This window comes from Myxocyprinus asiaticus, chromosome 29, assembly GCF_019703515.2.
Source record: "Myxocyprinus asiaticus isolate MX2 ecotype Aquarium Trade chromosome 29, UBuf_Myxa_2, whole genome shotgun sequence".
NCBI lineage: Eukaryota > Metazoa > Chordata > Actinopteri > Cypriniformes > Catostomidae > Myxocyprinus > Myxocyprinus asiaticus.
In genome coordinates this window covers 32092514-32106902 of record NC_059372.1, presented here as the reverse complement: position 1 = coordinate 32106902, position 14389 = coordinate 32092514, and the positions used below count along the sequence as shown (strand labels likewise).

Here is a 14389-nt window from a genome sequence, read left to right as displayed (position 1 = left end):
GTCAGCAACCCCCACACAAACAACAGACAGACACTGCTTATTCTGCATTACAAAATTCCTTCAGTATCCTATAATGAAGTGTTTTTGTATTGTGTGTAGATCTGATGACTGAGATGATGGACGTGTCCAGTGATCTGATGGGATCTGGAATTCCATTCCTTGACTATCGCAGGTATTCTGAGAGGATCTTCTTCCCCGGTCACCGTGATTCTCCACTGAGGCGGGACCTGGACGTGCCTGCTTGTCGCCGGGCTACTGTGGAGCAAGGCCTGGTTCAGCTGTCTAACCTCCTCAACAGCAAGCTTTTCCTCACAAAGGTGGTCTTTCCCTAACTATTATGTTCTTTTTGGTTTCTAAGAGACACCAAGACGAGCTCGAAAAACATACTTAACATTTAAGCATCAAGTTGATCATGACTTTCCTAATCTTATTGAGAACTGATTATAAAAATGGATTCTTCAAAATTCTTAAACACTTCTACTGTCCTCTATGAAAAACGTTACATTACCTATTTTTGGAGTCTGAGATACCCCAGATATAGTATAAAACATGAATAAATGTTTTTTTATTTATTTTATTTTTTTATACAAATGTCGTTAGGCGTCTGGAACCCTTAACATAAAAACAGTAAAGTCAATTTCAACAAAAATTGAGCTTGTGAGAGATAATTCTAACAAGCACACAAAATGTTTTGGTATGGAAAGATTTTATGGGCCATAAAGATGTATTTTCTGGTCAGATGTGACAAGACTCATCTGTTGTGTTTATGTACTTCTGTACAGTTCATCCACACTCTGGAAGCCCAGCGGACCTTCTCTCCAAGGGACAGGGCATATGTGGCATCCCTCCTCACAGTGGCACTGCACGGCAAGCTGGAGTATTTCACTGACATCTTAAAAACTCTGCTTAGTCACCTGGTGGAGCAGTACACCACTAAAAATCCCAAACTCATGCTACGCAGGTCAGTAAACGTCATGTCATATAGTAGTGATTCGTCTGATCTTTAGTTCCCATTTCTTATTCCCTATGGAATCCCTGAATCCCCTTTATTGTACATGTAACCACTCTACATTGTAAACATGGTATCCCCATTGTTGCTCATTATTATTACTGAATAACCATTACTCTACATTCTAATTACAGAATCTTTATTACTCTACACTGTAAATATGGAACCCCCATTTTTCCACATTGTAATCACTGAATAACAATTCTTCTACATAGCAATTACAGAATCCCCCTTGTTCTGCATTGTAATCATGGAATCCCCATTGTTTTATATTGTAATCACTTAATCACCATTGTTCTACACTGTAAACATGGAATCCCCATTGTTCTACATTGTAATCACAGAAAACGTATTGTCCTTTTACATTGTAAACGTGGAATCCCCATTGTTCTACACTGTAATGGAGGAACCCTCATTGTCCTCCGACATTGTTAACATGGTATCCTTATTGTTATTCTACATTGTAATCACGGAACCCTCATTGTCCTTCTACATTGTAAGGATGGTATCCTTATTGTTCTTCTACACAATAATCATGGATTCCTCATTGTTTTTCTACATTGCAAACACAGAATTCTCATTGTTCTTCTACATTGTAAACATAGAATTCCCATTGTTCTACATTTTAATGGAGGAACCTTCATTGTCCTCCTACATTGTAATCATGGAACCCTCATTGTTCTTCTTCATTGTAAACATGGAATCCCCATTGTTCTACATTTTAATCACAGAAACCTCAAGGTTCTTCTACACTGTAAACATGGAATTCCCATTGTTCTACATTGTAATGGAGGAACATTCATTGTCCTCCTACATTGTAATCATGGAACCCTCATTGTTCTTCTACATTGTAAACATGGAATCCCCATTGTTCTACATTTTAATCACAGAAACCTCAAGGTTCCTCTGCATTGTAAACATGGAAGTCCCATTGTTCTACACTGTAATGGAGGAACCTTCATTGTCCTCCTACATTGTAATCATGGAACACTCATTGTTCTTCAACATTGTAAACATGGAATCCCCACTGTTCTATATTTTAATCACAGAAACCTCATGGGTCTTATACATTGTAAACATGGAATTTCCATTGTTCCACATTGTAATCACGGAACTCTCATTGTTCTTCTACACTGTAAACATGGAATCCGCATTGTTTTACATTGTAATCACGGAACCCTCATTGTTTTTCTACATTGTAAACATGGAATCCCCATTGTTCTACATTTTAATCACAGAAACCTCAAGGTTCTTCTACATTGTAAATATGGAATTTCCAGCGTTCTGCATTGTAATGGAGGAACATTCATTGTCCTCCTACATTGTAAACATGGTATCCTTATTGTTATTCTACATTGTAATCACGGAATCCTCATTGTTCTTCTACATTGTAAACATGGAATACCCATTGTTCTACATTGTAATGGAGGAACCTTCATTGTCCTCCTACACTGTAATCATGGAACCCTCATTGTTCTTCAACATTGTAAACATGGAATCCCCACTGTTCTACATTTTAATTATGGAACTCTCATTGTTCTTCTACATTGTAAACATGGGATCTCCATTGTACCACATTGTAATCATGGAACCCTCATTGTTCTTCTACATTGTAAACATGGAATCTCCATTGTTCCACATTGTAATCACGGAACTCTTATTGTTCTTCTACACTGTAAACATGGGATCTCCATTTTTCCACATTGTAATCACGGAACTCTCATTGTTCTTCTACAGTGTAAACATGGGATCACCATTGTTTTTACATTGCAATCACAGAACTCTTATGGTTCTTTTACATTGTAAAGTCGGAATCCCTGTTGTTCTACATTGTAATCATGGAACCCTTATGGTACTTCTACATTGTAAACATGTAATCTCCATTGTTTTTACATTACAATCACAGAACCCTCATGGTTCTTCTACATTGTAAACATGGAATCTCAAGTTAGCAGGACAGTTTTCTTGGTTTTGTTTATAGTGATTATTTTCGTATTATTTTTTTTTCTGTAAAATTGGTGAAACTTTATGACAGCTGAAAAATAACTTTTTTTGATGATGTCTTTTGAGTAACAGTTACTGAAACAAAATAAACGTTCTCAAGTCATCAGTCTCACACTATTGTATTTGAAAACTGCAACATTAATAAAAAACAGGTGTCTGTATCAACAAGTACTGAAAATGAAGTATCGATACTCCTACTCATTCTCCAAAAAATCGTGACATCTCCATGTAGCATGGGGGAGCGTGGTCATGTGTCTGTCTGCGGGAGAGGGAAAGCGGTAAGACTCGTCACCTGGGCTGTAATTACTCTAACACCTGTCTCTCATTATAGTGATGGCGGAGGGAGACCTGATAAGGCTCGCCAGAGCATCAGAGGAGGAGAGATATGTGTTAGAGTAATTATAGCCCAGGTGACGAGCCTTAGCAATTTCCCTCTCCCGCAGATAGACACATGACCACGCCCCCCCATGCCACACCCCAGTAATCATGGAACTCTCATTGTTCTTCTACATTGTACACGAGGAATCTTCATTACTCTACATTGTAAACTGAAATCCCTGAAGTCCTCATTGTTCTACATTGTAAATCACAGAACCCTCATAGTTCTTCTACATTGTATACACGGAATCTCTATTGTTCTACAGTGTAATCGCTGAATCCCCATTATACTCCATGTAATCACTAAAAACTTGTTACATCACATACATAATATAGATACATTTAAATAAATTTGATAAATTTGACCCCCTGTTACAGGACTGAATCTGTGGTGGAAAAGCTGTTGACTAACTGGATGTCCATTTGCCTGTACTCCTTCCTCAGGGTGAGTGATGCTTTTTGTTTGGTTCAGTCTAATTTAAAATCCTATTTTTCACATTATGTTGCATAAAAACAAGTAGCTTGAAGTGAAATTGATGAAAGATGGTTGGTGGATTTCAGGTAGTTCAGTATGAGCATATGTTTCAGATTTTTGCTAGTGAGTGTTTATATGTCATTTGTCAGGACACAGCAGGCGAGTCATTTTTCATGCTGTTCAGAGCCATAAAGCATCAAGTAGATAAGGGTCCTGTGGACGCTGTCACAGGCAAAGCTAAATACACACTCAATGACAACCGACTACTGCGAGAAGATGTGGAGTACCGCACACTGGTGAGAGACACACACTCTGTACAAAGAAGTTAATGCATAAATTTACAGTGTCTCCAAACATATATAACACTTAAGTGTTATCTGCAAACAAATGATGCTAGAGCTTTTCTCAGAACTAACTTCACATTTCTAAGCCATTTTTGCATTGACTTTTAACCAGCTGGTGTCAAGGTTATGTCAGTTCCTCTTAAGTTCACACTGGTATCCTAGTACATTAACTATGGACACGTTCCACTAAGTCTGAAAACCACAAAGGGTCAAAATACTTTTTTCTCTCAATTCTAAACAGTTTATCTATTGCTTTATCATTCAATTTCTACTTCATATGAAATGTTTTGTTTGTGCTATCTTTCTTCGAAAGAAATGCCACTTGGTTTGATATTTTGTTATCTAATGCAATGACATTCATACATTTTTAAATATGGCTTAAATGTCCAAATTCTTTTTTGGGCCTCTTTGCGTATTATTGTACTTCCTATGAAGGTGTCATTCATTATCTAGCCTTTTAGAAAGTATGATTAAGGTGGATTGATATTTTAAATCAATCTCATGTTCAATGTTGTAGCTCAATATAGTAATTTTTATCATGATAATTCATTCACACATTATATAACATGATTGAATCTTAAAAAGGAGTTATTCATGAGCACTTTTAAAATGTGAATTAAACAACTTTGTATTTTGAACTCTCGTATATTTTCCATAGACTCTGAATGTTATTGTGAGCAGTGGAGGTGCTGGTGAGTCTCAGACAGTCCCCACCAAAGTGCTGGATTGTGACACCATCACTCAGGTGAAAGAGAAGATTTTGGAGCACACATGCAAGGGCACGTCACTTTCCCAAAGACCCTCCGCAGACTCCGTTCATCTCGGTAAGAGCTACAGGGAGCTGGTACAATAATCAAAGGCTTTTATCACCTTAAGATAACTACTGTTATTATTTATGTTGCATTTTAAGTATTTACAGTTCTTGTTATCATACGTTTTATAGAGTGGAGAGCAGGAATGGCTGGTCATCTGATCTTGTCAGATCAGGACTTGACATCAGTGGTTCAAGGTTCCTGGAAACGTCTCAACACTTTACAACATTACAAGGTTCAAGCTATTCTTCAGGGCTTTTTTGGTATAAGAATGTCATAAAATGAGTTTGACATGCTGATTCATCTGTAAGCCACTATTGATTTGTAAGTATTTCCTGTTGTATCTCTGCAGGTCCCTGATGGTGCCACAGTAACACTGGTGTCACGACAATCCAAGCAAATCCACCATGACAGCCATGACTACATACCAGGCGAGAGTGAGTCTCCTAAGATGAATTTATATTTCGCCCCATGTGAATGTTTCTTTTAGACATACAGATTGTCTTAAATTCTCTCTACTTCTCTTTCAGAGACCCCAATGTTGGAAGATGGAGAAGAGGAAGGAGTGAAACAATGGCATCTGGTGAAGGCCAGCGAGGAGTCGGAGCTTCCCAAACACAGACGAGGCAGTCTGAGGGACAAAGAGCGAGAGAGAGCCAAGGCTATACCAGAGATCTACCTCACTCGCCTGCTGTCTGTGAAGGTACCGCTTAAAGAAGGAGCACCCTCTCAGAGCACACGTTCCATACATAAGGGAGCGACATCAAGATTTCCCTTAACATTTTAATAAATATATAAGGGAAAGTGTATATTTTTGGTGCTATGACTGGTCACTATTTATTTTACATTTTTCACCATTTTTACTGTGTGTTTTAGGGTACACTGCAAAAATTTGTTGATGATCTGTTCACTGTGATTCTGAGCACCAGTCAACCAGTTCCTTTGGCTGTGAAATATTTCTTTGATTTGTTGGATGACCAGGCAGCACAGCACAACATTACAGATCCAGAGACAATACACATATGGAAAACAAACAGGTCAGTCAAGCATACTATTTTAAAAGTAAAACATTGGTAACACTTTACAATGAGGTTCCATTTGTTAACATTAGTTAACGTGAACTAACAGGGAACAATAGTTTTACAGCATTTATTAATCTTGGTTAATGTTAATTTCAGAAGTTGTATATGTTAACATTAATGCACTATGAACTAACATGAACTAACAATGAACAATTGTATTTTTATTAAAGGGATAGTTCACCCAAAAATGAAAATTCTTTCATCATTTACTCACCCTCGTGCCATCCCAGATGTGTATGACTTTCTTTCTTCTGCTGAACACAAATGAAGATTTTTAGCAGAAGATTTCAGCTCTGTTGTTCCTTACAATGCAAGTGAATGGTGGCCAGAACTTTGAAGCTCCAAAAAGCACATAAAGGCAGCATAAATGTAATCCTGATGACTCCAGTTGTTAAATCCATATCTTCAGAAGTGATATGATAGGTGTTGGTGAGAAACAGATCAATATTTAAGTCCTTTTTTACTATAAATTCTCCTCCCTACCTAGTAGGTGGCGATATGTATGAATAATGCGAATCGCCAAAAACAAAAGAAGAAAGTGAAAGTGGAGATTTATAGTGAACTATCATTTTAACATTAACCAAGATTAATATATGATGTAAAAATATATTGTTCATTGTTAGTTGATGATACCTACTGCATTAACTAATGTTTACAAATGGAACCTAGTGTTACCACATTATTAATATATTTGCACTTCATCTTCCAAGTTTTCCTGCTTTTTCCTGTATAGAATGCTGCAAAAACAAACATCATTGGGTAACAACCTGTATTTTGGTTCTGTTTTGTAGCTTACCGCTGAGATTCTGGATCAATATTCTGAAGAACCCTCAATTCATATTTGATGTTCAGGCCTCTGACAATGTAGACGCAGTGCTGTCAGTCATTGCTCAGACTTTCATGGACTCTTGCACCATCGCTGACCATAAACTGGGCAGGGTAAGTCAATCAGAATGAGTACTCAATGAATAGTCAAACTGCTAATGTCTAGCTAATTTTAAATGCAGCTTGCTCTGGGGAAAAAGTGAGATGAAAAGACCATCAGTTAACAACTTTGGTAATATTTGTCTCTTTCTTGTACTGAACATGAAGGATTCCCCAATCAATAAGCTACTGTACGCTCGAGACATCCCACGGTACAAACAAATGGTGGAGAGGTGAGTTTTTATTCTATAAATGGATGGAGATTATTAATGACTTTATTAATGTGTCATTAATATTTAATAAATGTGTAATAATCACACTAGTTTTATGATTGCATTTTATCAGATATTATTCAGATATAAGACAGACCATCTCTGTCAGTGATCAAGAGATGAACTCCGCTCTAGCTGAACTCTCCAGGGTGAGTTGCATGTTTGGATATTTTATGAGTGTGGTCCTTTAAAAAAGCATTGAGTAATTTTGTAAGATCAAATTATGTTTATGTGTTCATATTATCTGTTGTAAGGTCTTGAAAATGTTTACCTATTGCCGTGCTTCTTTTGCAGAACTACTCTAATGAGGTTAACCATCTAGTGGCATTACATGAGTTGTACAAGTATATCAACAAATACTATGATCAGGTGAGACTTACTTGTCTTGTTTTTCTTGTCTGTATTAACCACATTCAGGGTTCACACAGGGTTGGATGTGTACTTATTCTGATGGTAGTACTGTTGCTGTAAGGCAAAAACATTCAATAGCACCAATTGCAATTTTGTAGTGCACAGAAGTTGTATGGTTGAAACTGTTGGTACCATTTTACAGTGAGGTTTTATTTGTTAATGCATAAGGTTTCATGAATTATAAAATAATATTTTTTTTTAAAGAATTTGTTAATATTAGTGAATGTTAATTTATTAAAATACTACTGTTCTTTGTTCATGTTAGTTCATGCATTAACTAGTGTAATAAATGTATTACAACATGTGGAAATTAATAATATACAAGATTAATAAATGCTGTAAAAGTATTGTTAGTTGTTCGTTCATGTTAACTATTGCGTTAACTGATGTTAACCAATACAACTTTATTGTAAAGTATTGTAAAATGTTTTATTATAAAAAAAAAACATATTCAAAGGGTAGTTCTTCTGTGCAATTGTAATTTTTTAACTTAATTTCTCTCAGAAGGTCATCACTCATGTTATTTGCCTGTGATTAAGCATTTAGGCCTTTCTGTTGCTAGCACTATGTTATGCTCATGTGTGAATATTGATGAGGAGGGCTTGACAACACGCTCTTGGCATATGCTCATGCTTGAGCACATGTGTTTAGTAGTAGCAAAGCAACCTATTTACAGAAGCATAGATGCACAGTATTGAAGATGACAAAAATAGAAGACACTTGTTGTAAACATCTGTTGCCCTACCTTTCACCTGTTTGCAAGTGGAGTATTATTTGCCTGCATACAAGGGTAAATCTCACGTAACCTTTCACGAACATGCCCGGGTCATATCAGTTAACATTACATAAAAGCAAAAAACAAAATCATTTTGAGAACTTTGATGTGAAAAAACGTTAACACACAATTAGGCTTGGGATTGATGCTGTTTTCACGTGTCGATAATCAGAAGATTTTTCAGATGATTAGTGATATATATTGGGATTTTTCCAGATATAAATCGGGCTGCTTGTTGCACAGTAGTCTTTGTCTTTTCAAACATATTTCTCAACACAATTTTGGTAAAGTGTTAGCATCAGGGTAAATTAAAGTGGGTCGTGCACTGGACAGATCTGACAGACGACATGGCACTTTCTAAAATTCAAACAATTATTTTCTATAATGGTACGTACCTTTAGGCTCGCTGTCTCCAGAGGCTTCTCGAAATTCTGCAGCGTAAAGGTGCTCAATTCGCCTAGTTTTCCATTAAATTTGACACAAATCATTATCAAAGGACACAGATTATTTACTCTAGTCATTGCTGGATGATATATTGTGTAGAAGTATCTTTCATAGAGCCTACGCAATGTATTTTCAGTTACAAGTATGTCTTTTTGTGGTTTGACAACTTGAATGAAAGACTATTCAAGGCTACATACAGAGAATTTGCATATTAAACATCGGCATTTCTAATCGTTCAGTTTGCGCAGTTACACCAGTTTCATACACTAACCTGCAAACCCATCAACTTCACTTTGTTCATTCTTAAGAAGTATAAAAACGTTGGTAACTTTGGACTGCCATCAGCTCGTAATGTGTGTGTGATATGCCACAACCTGCTTCAATAAATGTTATGTCGCCCTCTTGTGGTCTCCCAAAACTATTATGTAAGATTACATTGAATGGAAGGCAACTGACAGTGAACTGAAAGCACACAAACTAGGCTTATAATTTAAATGTCTGTTGACGTTAATATATCGATAGCTCTTTTTACTTTGACCCTCTTTACTTCGTCTGAAACTATACATAAATTAGCCAACTTGGAGCTAGTGTGATGCTTCAGACATCAGACAATAAAAATACTGTCCATGTCTATATTTTGTGTGTCTTTTCAGATTATCACAGCTTTAGAAGAGGACTCAACAGCTCAGAAGATGCAGCTGGGATACAGACTACAACAGATTGCTGCAGCTGTGGAGAATAAAGTAACTGACCTTTGACCTGTAACCTTGGATAGAGACTGGAAAAAAAAGCAACAAAGCCAATGAAAGAGAGAGAGCCAAGACCTTGCCCAGAGGCATGAACTCTCACTTCCTGGAAAGAACTAAGGCATTCTGAGAGGAACAGAAGCTATTTGAGACAGAGACCTTAGACACTGTTACAGTTAAAGATGCAGCATTCGCAGATATTACACATACATTATTGCTGGTCTGCTGAATTGCTCTCTCTGCTAAAACTAAGGGTCAATGTTTTCATGAAAGATTTCATCCGCACAGCCCTCGCCAACATACTACAGTGCCTCTGAAAGATCCAAAAGTGCTGCTTGAACTTCTACTGTTTGTTTGTTGGAGGGGTGTCTGATGTCTATAGAAGGTCCTCATCTTAAATGTTTGGCCGGCATATTTTATTAATAATTTTTTTGCGCATTACACTGTTCAGTCTTATACAGACCACCTGTTTGGCAGGTTTTTGGGAAACTGCTAGCTTTTATGTATTTGGTGTGATGTGATTTATGTTGCCGCTACACCCAGTGTCTTAATACTAAGCTCTCAAAGAAAAAATTCTTCTTGTAAGTTCTTCTAATGACGATTAAATGAATTATCTTGCTCCACACACCCATAGACATTTTGTTTTTGCCATGTTATTTGACCTAAACTGTACATGCTAGAAAAGCCTTTTTTTGGATGTCTTGTTTTTATCCAGAATATTTTTTTAAGCACTGGTTTAAGGGACCTCTCCTTAAAAGGGCCATTTGTGATGCTTTCATATGGCACAGAATACAGTATTATATACCGTACATTAACATGCATGGACACTCACCGTGAATTCAGAGATAAATGGTTGGCACATGCATGTCGCATGTGTAAACCTGTTTTTAAGTCACATTTTATCGATTATTATTATGTAAATAGAAGGTTAACACGATTAACACACTTGATAATTAAGGAAAATTGGTTGTGTCATGTAACGTTCACAATGCTCAGTTGTAAATTTGTTCATAGTCATTTAGAGTTTGTTTCTTCAGTGTTAATGTGTGCTAATTAATGTTCTGATGTTTTTGTTGGCTTGCATTAGTAAAAAAAAAAAAAAAAAATTGTTTACCTGGCTGTCCAAAATGTGTACGTACAGATATCAGCATCTTTCTACAGTACATCCCTGCACACTTGGCTGAAATGAAAAGTTATGAATGAAGCAGTTCATTTATGCAAATTCTTCTATTCTGTGCTATCACAGTCATACTTTCTTACATTTATTTTATTTTTTTGCTTTTAAATTGGTCTCACATTCTTAAAGGAATAGAAAATTAGTATTTTCATTTTTGGGTAAACTATCCCTTTAAAGCCATGTTTGTTTTGTTCAGATCATGTAAGTTTGCTCTTTAAAGAAGATGTGCTTAATAGCAAAAGGTTAAGAATTAGTTCAGATACCTAATTGTAAAAAGTTAAACTACCTAAGATGATTTGATTTATATCCATCTTGCCCTCTTACCCTTTACAGAAATGGCTGAATTGTTTGGAAATTAAATAATAGCTGTAAAAAGTCATGTGGACCATCTGCACAGCAGGTACATCCTTGTGCATTATTACAGTGTTTTTCGGTAAGCACAAAGCATTACATGTGCCTTTTCAGCCATATGTTGTTCTTTTTTAATGGTCGTTCAGTTATTCTTGTTTTGTTTTATCTTACATTTCCTAAACACTGAGTGTACATAACTGCTGCAGCTGCTGCGTTTTCTTTATGTATTTATTTATTTATTATTTTTTGTTTGATTGGCTGTCAATGGTAGGCTGATAATGTACAGACCAAATTTTTTGGTAATTATGACCCATCCCCAAATGAAAAAATCCATTTTCTATCTTTTAATATGGCGAACCGATGGCTGTAATTGTCACTGTTTGGTTAGATCTCTTTAAACATTCATGCAGATATTGGTCTTATTTTTGCTGTAGTTCACTTTTGTGCTACAGGTGTTTTAGATGTACGTGTGGCTGGGATACACAACAGATTGTTTTGTAGGTCATGCACGGGATGCGCTGGCTATTTAAAGGGCTTGTACATTGTTTTTACCATCTCTTCTTATTAATTGTCCATTTCTACTGTAAATAAAATGTTGCTATCACTCATAAAATGTTTCATAAGCTATTAGACTGGAGCGGACGTCTCTTTGTATCAGCTGTAATAAACATTAAATTTAAGACAGAAGTTTGCATGCTTGCAGGATCTAAATAACTACTTTGAGAGATTTAGTGGTGTAGTATTCAACAGTAGTGATTCATTTAAATCCTATTGTTCACTATTACATTCCTAATATACACTCACTGAGCATTTTATTAGAAACACTATGGTCCTAATAAAGTGCTGAACGTGGTCTTCTGCTGTTGTAGCCCATCCACCTCAAGGTTCGACATCATGTGCATTCTGAGATTCTGCTCACTACAGTTGTACAGAGTGTTTATCTTAGTCACTGTAACCTTTCTGTCAGCTAGAACCATTCTGATCATTCTCCGTTGACCTCTCTCATCAACAGCAGAATTGCTGCTCACTGGATGTTTTTTCCAGTTTTGTACACCATTCTGAGTAAACTCTAGAGACTGTTGTGCGTGAAAATCCCAGGAGGTCAGCAGTTACAGAAATACTCAAACCAGCCCATCTGGCACCAACAATCAAGCCACAGTGGAAATCACTGAGATCACATTTTTTCCTCATTCTGATGGTTGAAGTGAAATTTAACTGAAGCTCCTGACCCATATCTGCATGATTTTATGCATTGCACTGCTGCCACACGATTGTCTGATTAGAAAATTGCATGAATAAGTAGATGTACAGGTGTTTCTAATAAAGTGCTCAGCGAGTGTATATTTTATTCTGAACAAGTACAGTGGAGTTCAAGAGTCTATGCTGAAAATATGGGATTTTAAACCTAGAAATAAACAAGATTTTGACCATTTTAAAGCATACGAAAGTTATGACGTAAAATATAAAGAAATATTTAAGATTCTGCACTATTTCTAGGTCACTCATCAAATATGTTTAATACGTTTGTGACAATAATCATGTTAAATCCAGTGCCAAAAGTTTACATTTCCTTGCTTCCATTGAAACACAAAAGATGGTGTTTGAAACATTCTCAAATAATGCTGACAAAATGATCACTGATCACAATTCTAATTTGGGATGATACATAATTTCAAAATTGCTTTATGTTAAAAGATTGTTTAGGAATCAAAATTATTGTAAATAAACGATCATAAGTGTTACTCATGATATTTAAAATAAGGTCAGGTCAAAAGTGTTTACTGGTTTAAGGGCTTTGAATATGAATTACCAACATTAAATGATAGCAGTCAGAGGAGTATGCATGTGTGTCACTTCTAATGGCGATAAGATCTTTAATCTGTTTGTAACCCTTCAAAAGTGAAGGTCAGATTGCTTGAAAGATCAGAAGATCCTCTGCATGTATCCCATTCCTAATCAAAGCATATACACACTGACCTCAATAGTGCAATACTGATTTAATTGTAAAAAAGTCAAATAAGGTAATAAGTCGCTAGATGCAATGTGTTACATTGATTTTTACCACAAATAAGAGGTGTTCAAACAAAAACTTAACCATGGTGAAATCATAGTGACACACAGCCACTATTGATGTATGCTAAAAGACATCTATGTACTATAAATAGTTAGATTTATTAATAACAATAGAAATCAGGATAAACAATTCTTCCTCCTACAAATATAGTTGGCCTAAATACATTTGCCAAGCAATAGCAGCTGCAGTGCAGCCACAGGTGTGTGTACACTGGTTATTTTACAACAGCTTAGTCTTGAGTTTTATATTTTATCAAATATGAATCGCTATGAAGTAACTTGAAAACAATAAAATTGATTATTTTGCTTTAACATAAACAGACATTCAGCATGGGAAAGTAGTAGCAAACCATTAACAGCTGTGAACAACACACTCCACATCATACACATTAGGACATTACCAAAAAATGTCTCAAGGTCTGTTTAATCCTTCCCATTGCTAATGAACTCTTAATTAATTTATGTTGTCCTTATTTAAGCGGCCTCAGCTGCTTTCTCCTTCAGATCATTGGTGATTATTTGTGTTATGGCCAAACAGCAAGATCAGTTTGGCATCTGTCAGGATGAGAATAGGAATCTATTTCTGGCGTATGATGCCGTTTTGAGCCGGGCTCCATTTAAAGTGCAAAACTGAATGGAGAATGCTTGAGAAAAAAAGGAAGAGAAGCACATGCAGACAGGAAAAGTAAACACTATGACCTCTATTCTTTAAAGCTCTATGGGAAGAGACACAAATTTAGCCTATCAGGTTTAATTAATCATCAGATTGTGTTCAGACTGTGCAAAGAACAGCACAGTGTGCCCCATAATAAAGCAATATGTCAACAGTCAGGCCCGGTGTAGACACGGTGTAAGCCATCTTGGACAGTATATAGGTTTTGTTTTGTTTTTAAACATCAATATAAAGTTGTTTTTTCTCCACCGCTCAGGTTTTTCTCATTGTTGGCATACTTCTGTTGTTTTCACCCCCCTCCACTCCATCACCACCAGTTTAGGTCTGGTCCTGGGTGAGGGTAAGCTCCACTCCCCTGCCGTTCTTGCTTCTGGCAGGATCTGATGGTTCAAGCAAGTATCAGAGTGCTGAACCGTAGGACAGGGAATACAGCAAATTA

At 36.4% G+C, this 14389-nt stretch overlaps 1 protein-coding gene across 2 annotated transcripts in view; it reads left to right on the top strand.

Annotated features, from left to right (window-relative positions):
* The window catches only part of plxnb1a (plexin b1a), a 102594-nt gene extending 90075 nt beyond the window's left edge, over positions 1-12519 (top strand). The window contains exons 25-38 of one of the 2 annotated variants that reach the window (XM_051662275.1): positions 100-317; positions 783-961; positions 3770-3836; positions 4016-4162; positions 4869-5034; positions 5154-5257; positions 5375-5459; positions 5553-5725; positions 5899-6059; positions 6896-7043; positions 7197-7261; positions 7374-7449; positions 7595-7669; positions 9584-12519. In XM_051662275.1, the coding sequence (XP_051518235.1) occupies positions 100-317; positions 783-961; positions 3770-3836; positions 4016-4162; positions 4869-5034; positions 5154-5257; positions 5375-5459; positions 5553-5725; positions 5899-6059; positions 6896-7043; positions 7197-7261; positions 7374-7449; positions 7595-7669; positions 9584-9688 (1769 nt within the window). In that variant the 3' untranslated portion in view covers positions 9689-12519. The remainder of the gene's footprint in view (positions 1-99; positions 318-782; positions 962-3769; positions 3837-4015; positions 4163-4868; positions 5035-5153; positions 5258-5374; positions 5460-5552; positions 5726-5898; positions 6060-6895; positions 7044-7196; positions 7262-7373; positions 7450-7594; positions 7670-9583) is intronic. The other variant, XM_051662277.1, reaches the window with a different exon arrangement.
* The last annotated feature ends 1870 nt before the right edge of the window (positions 12520-14389 follow it).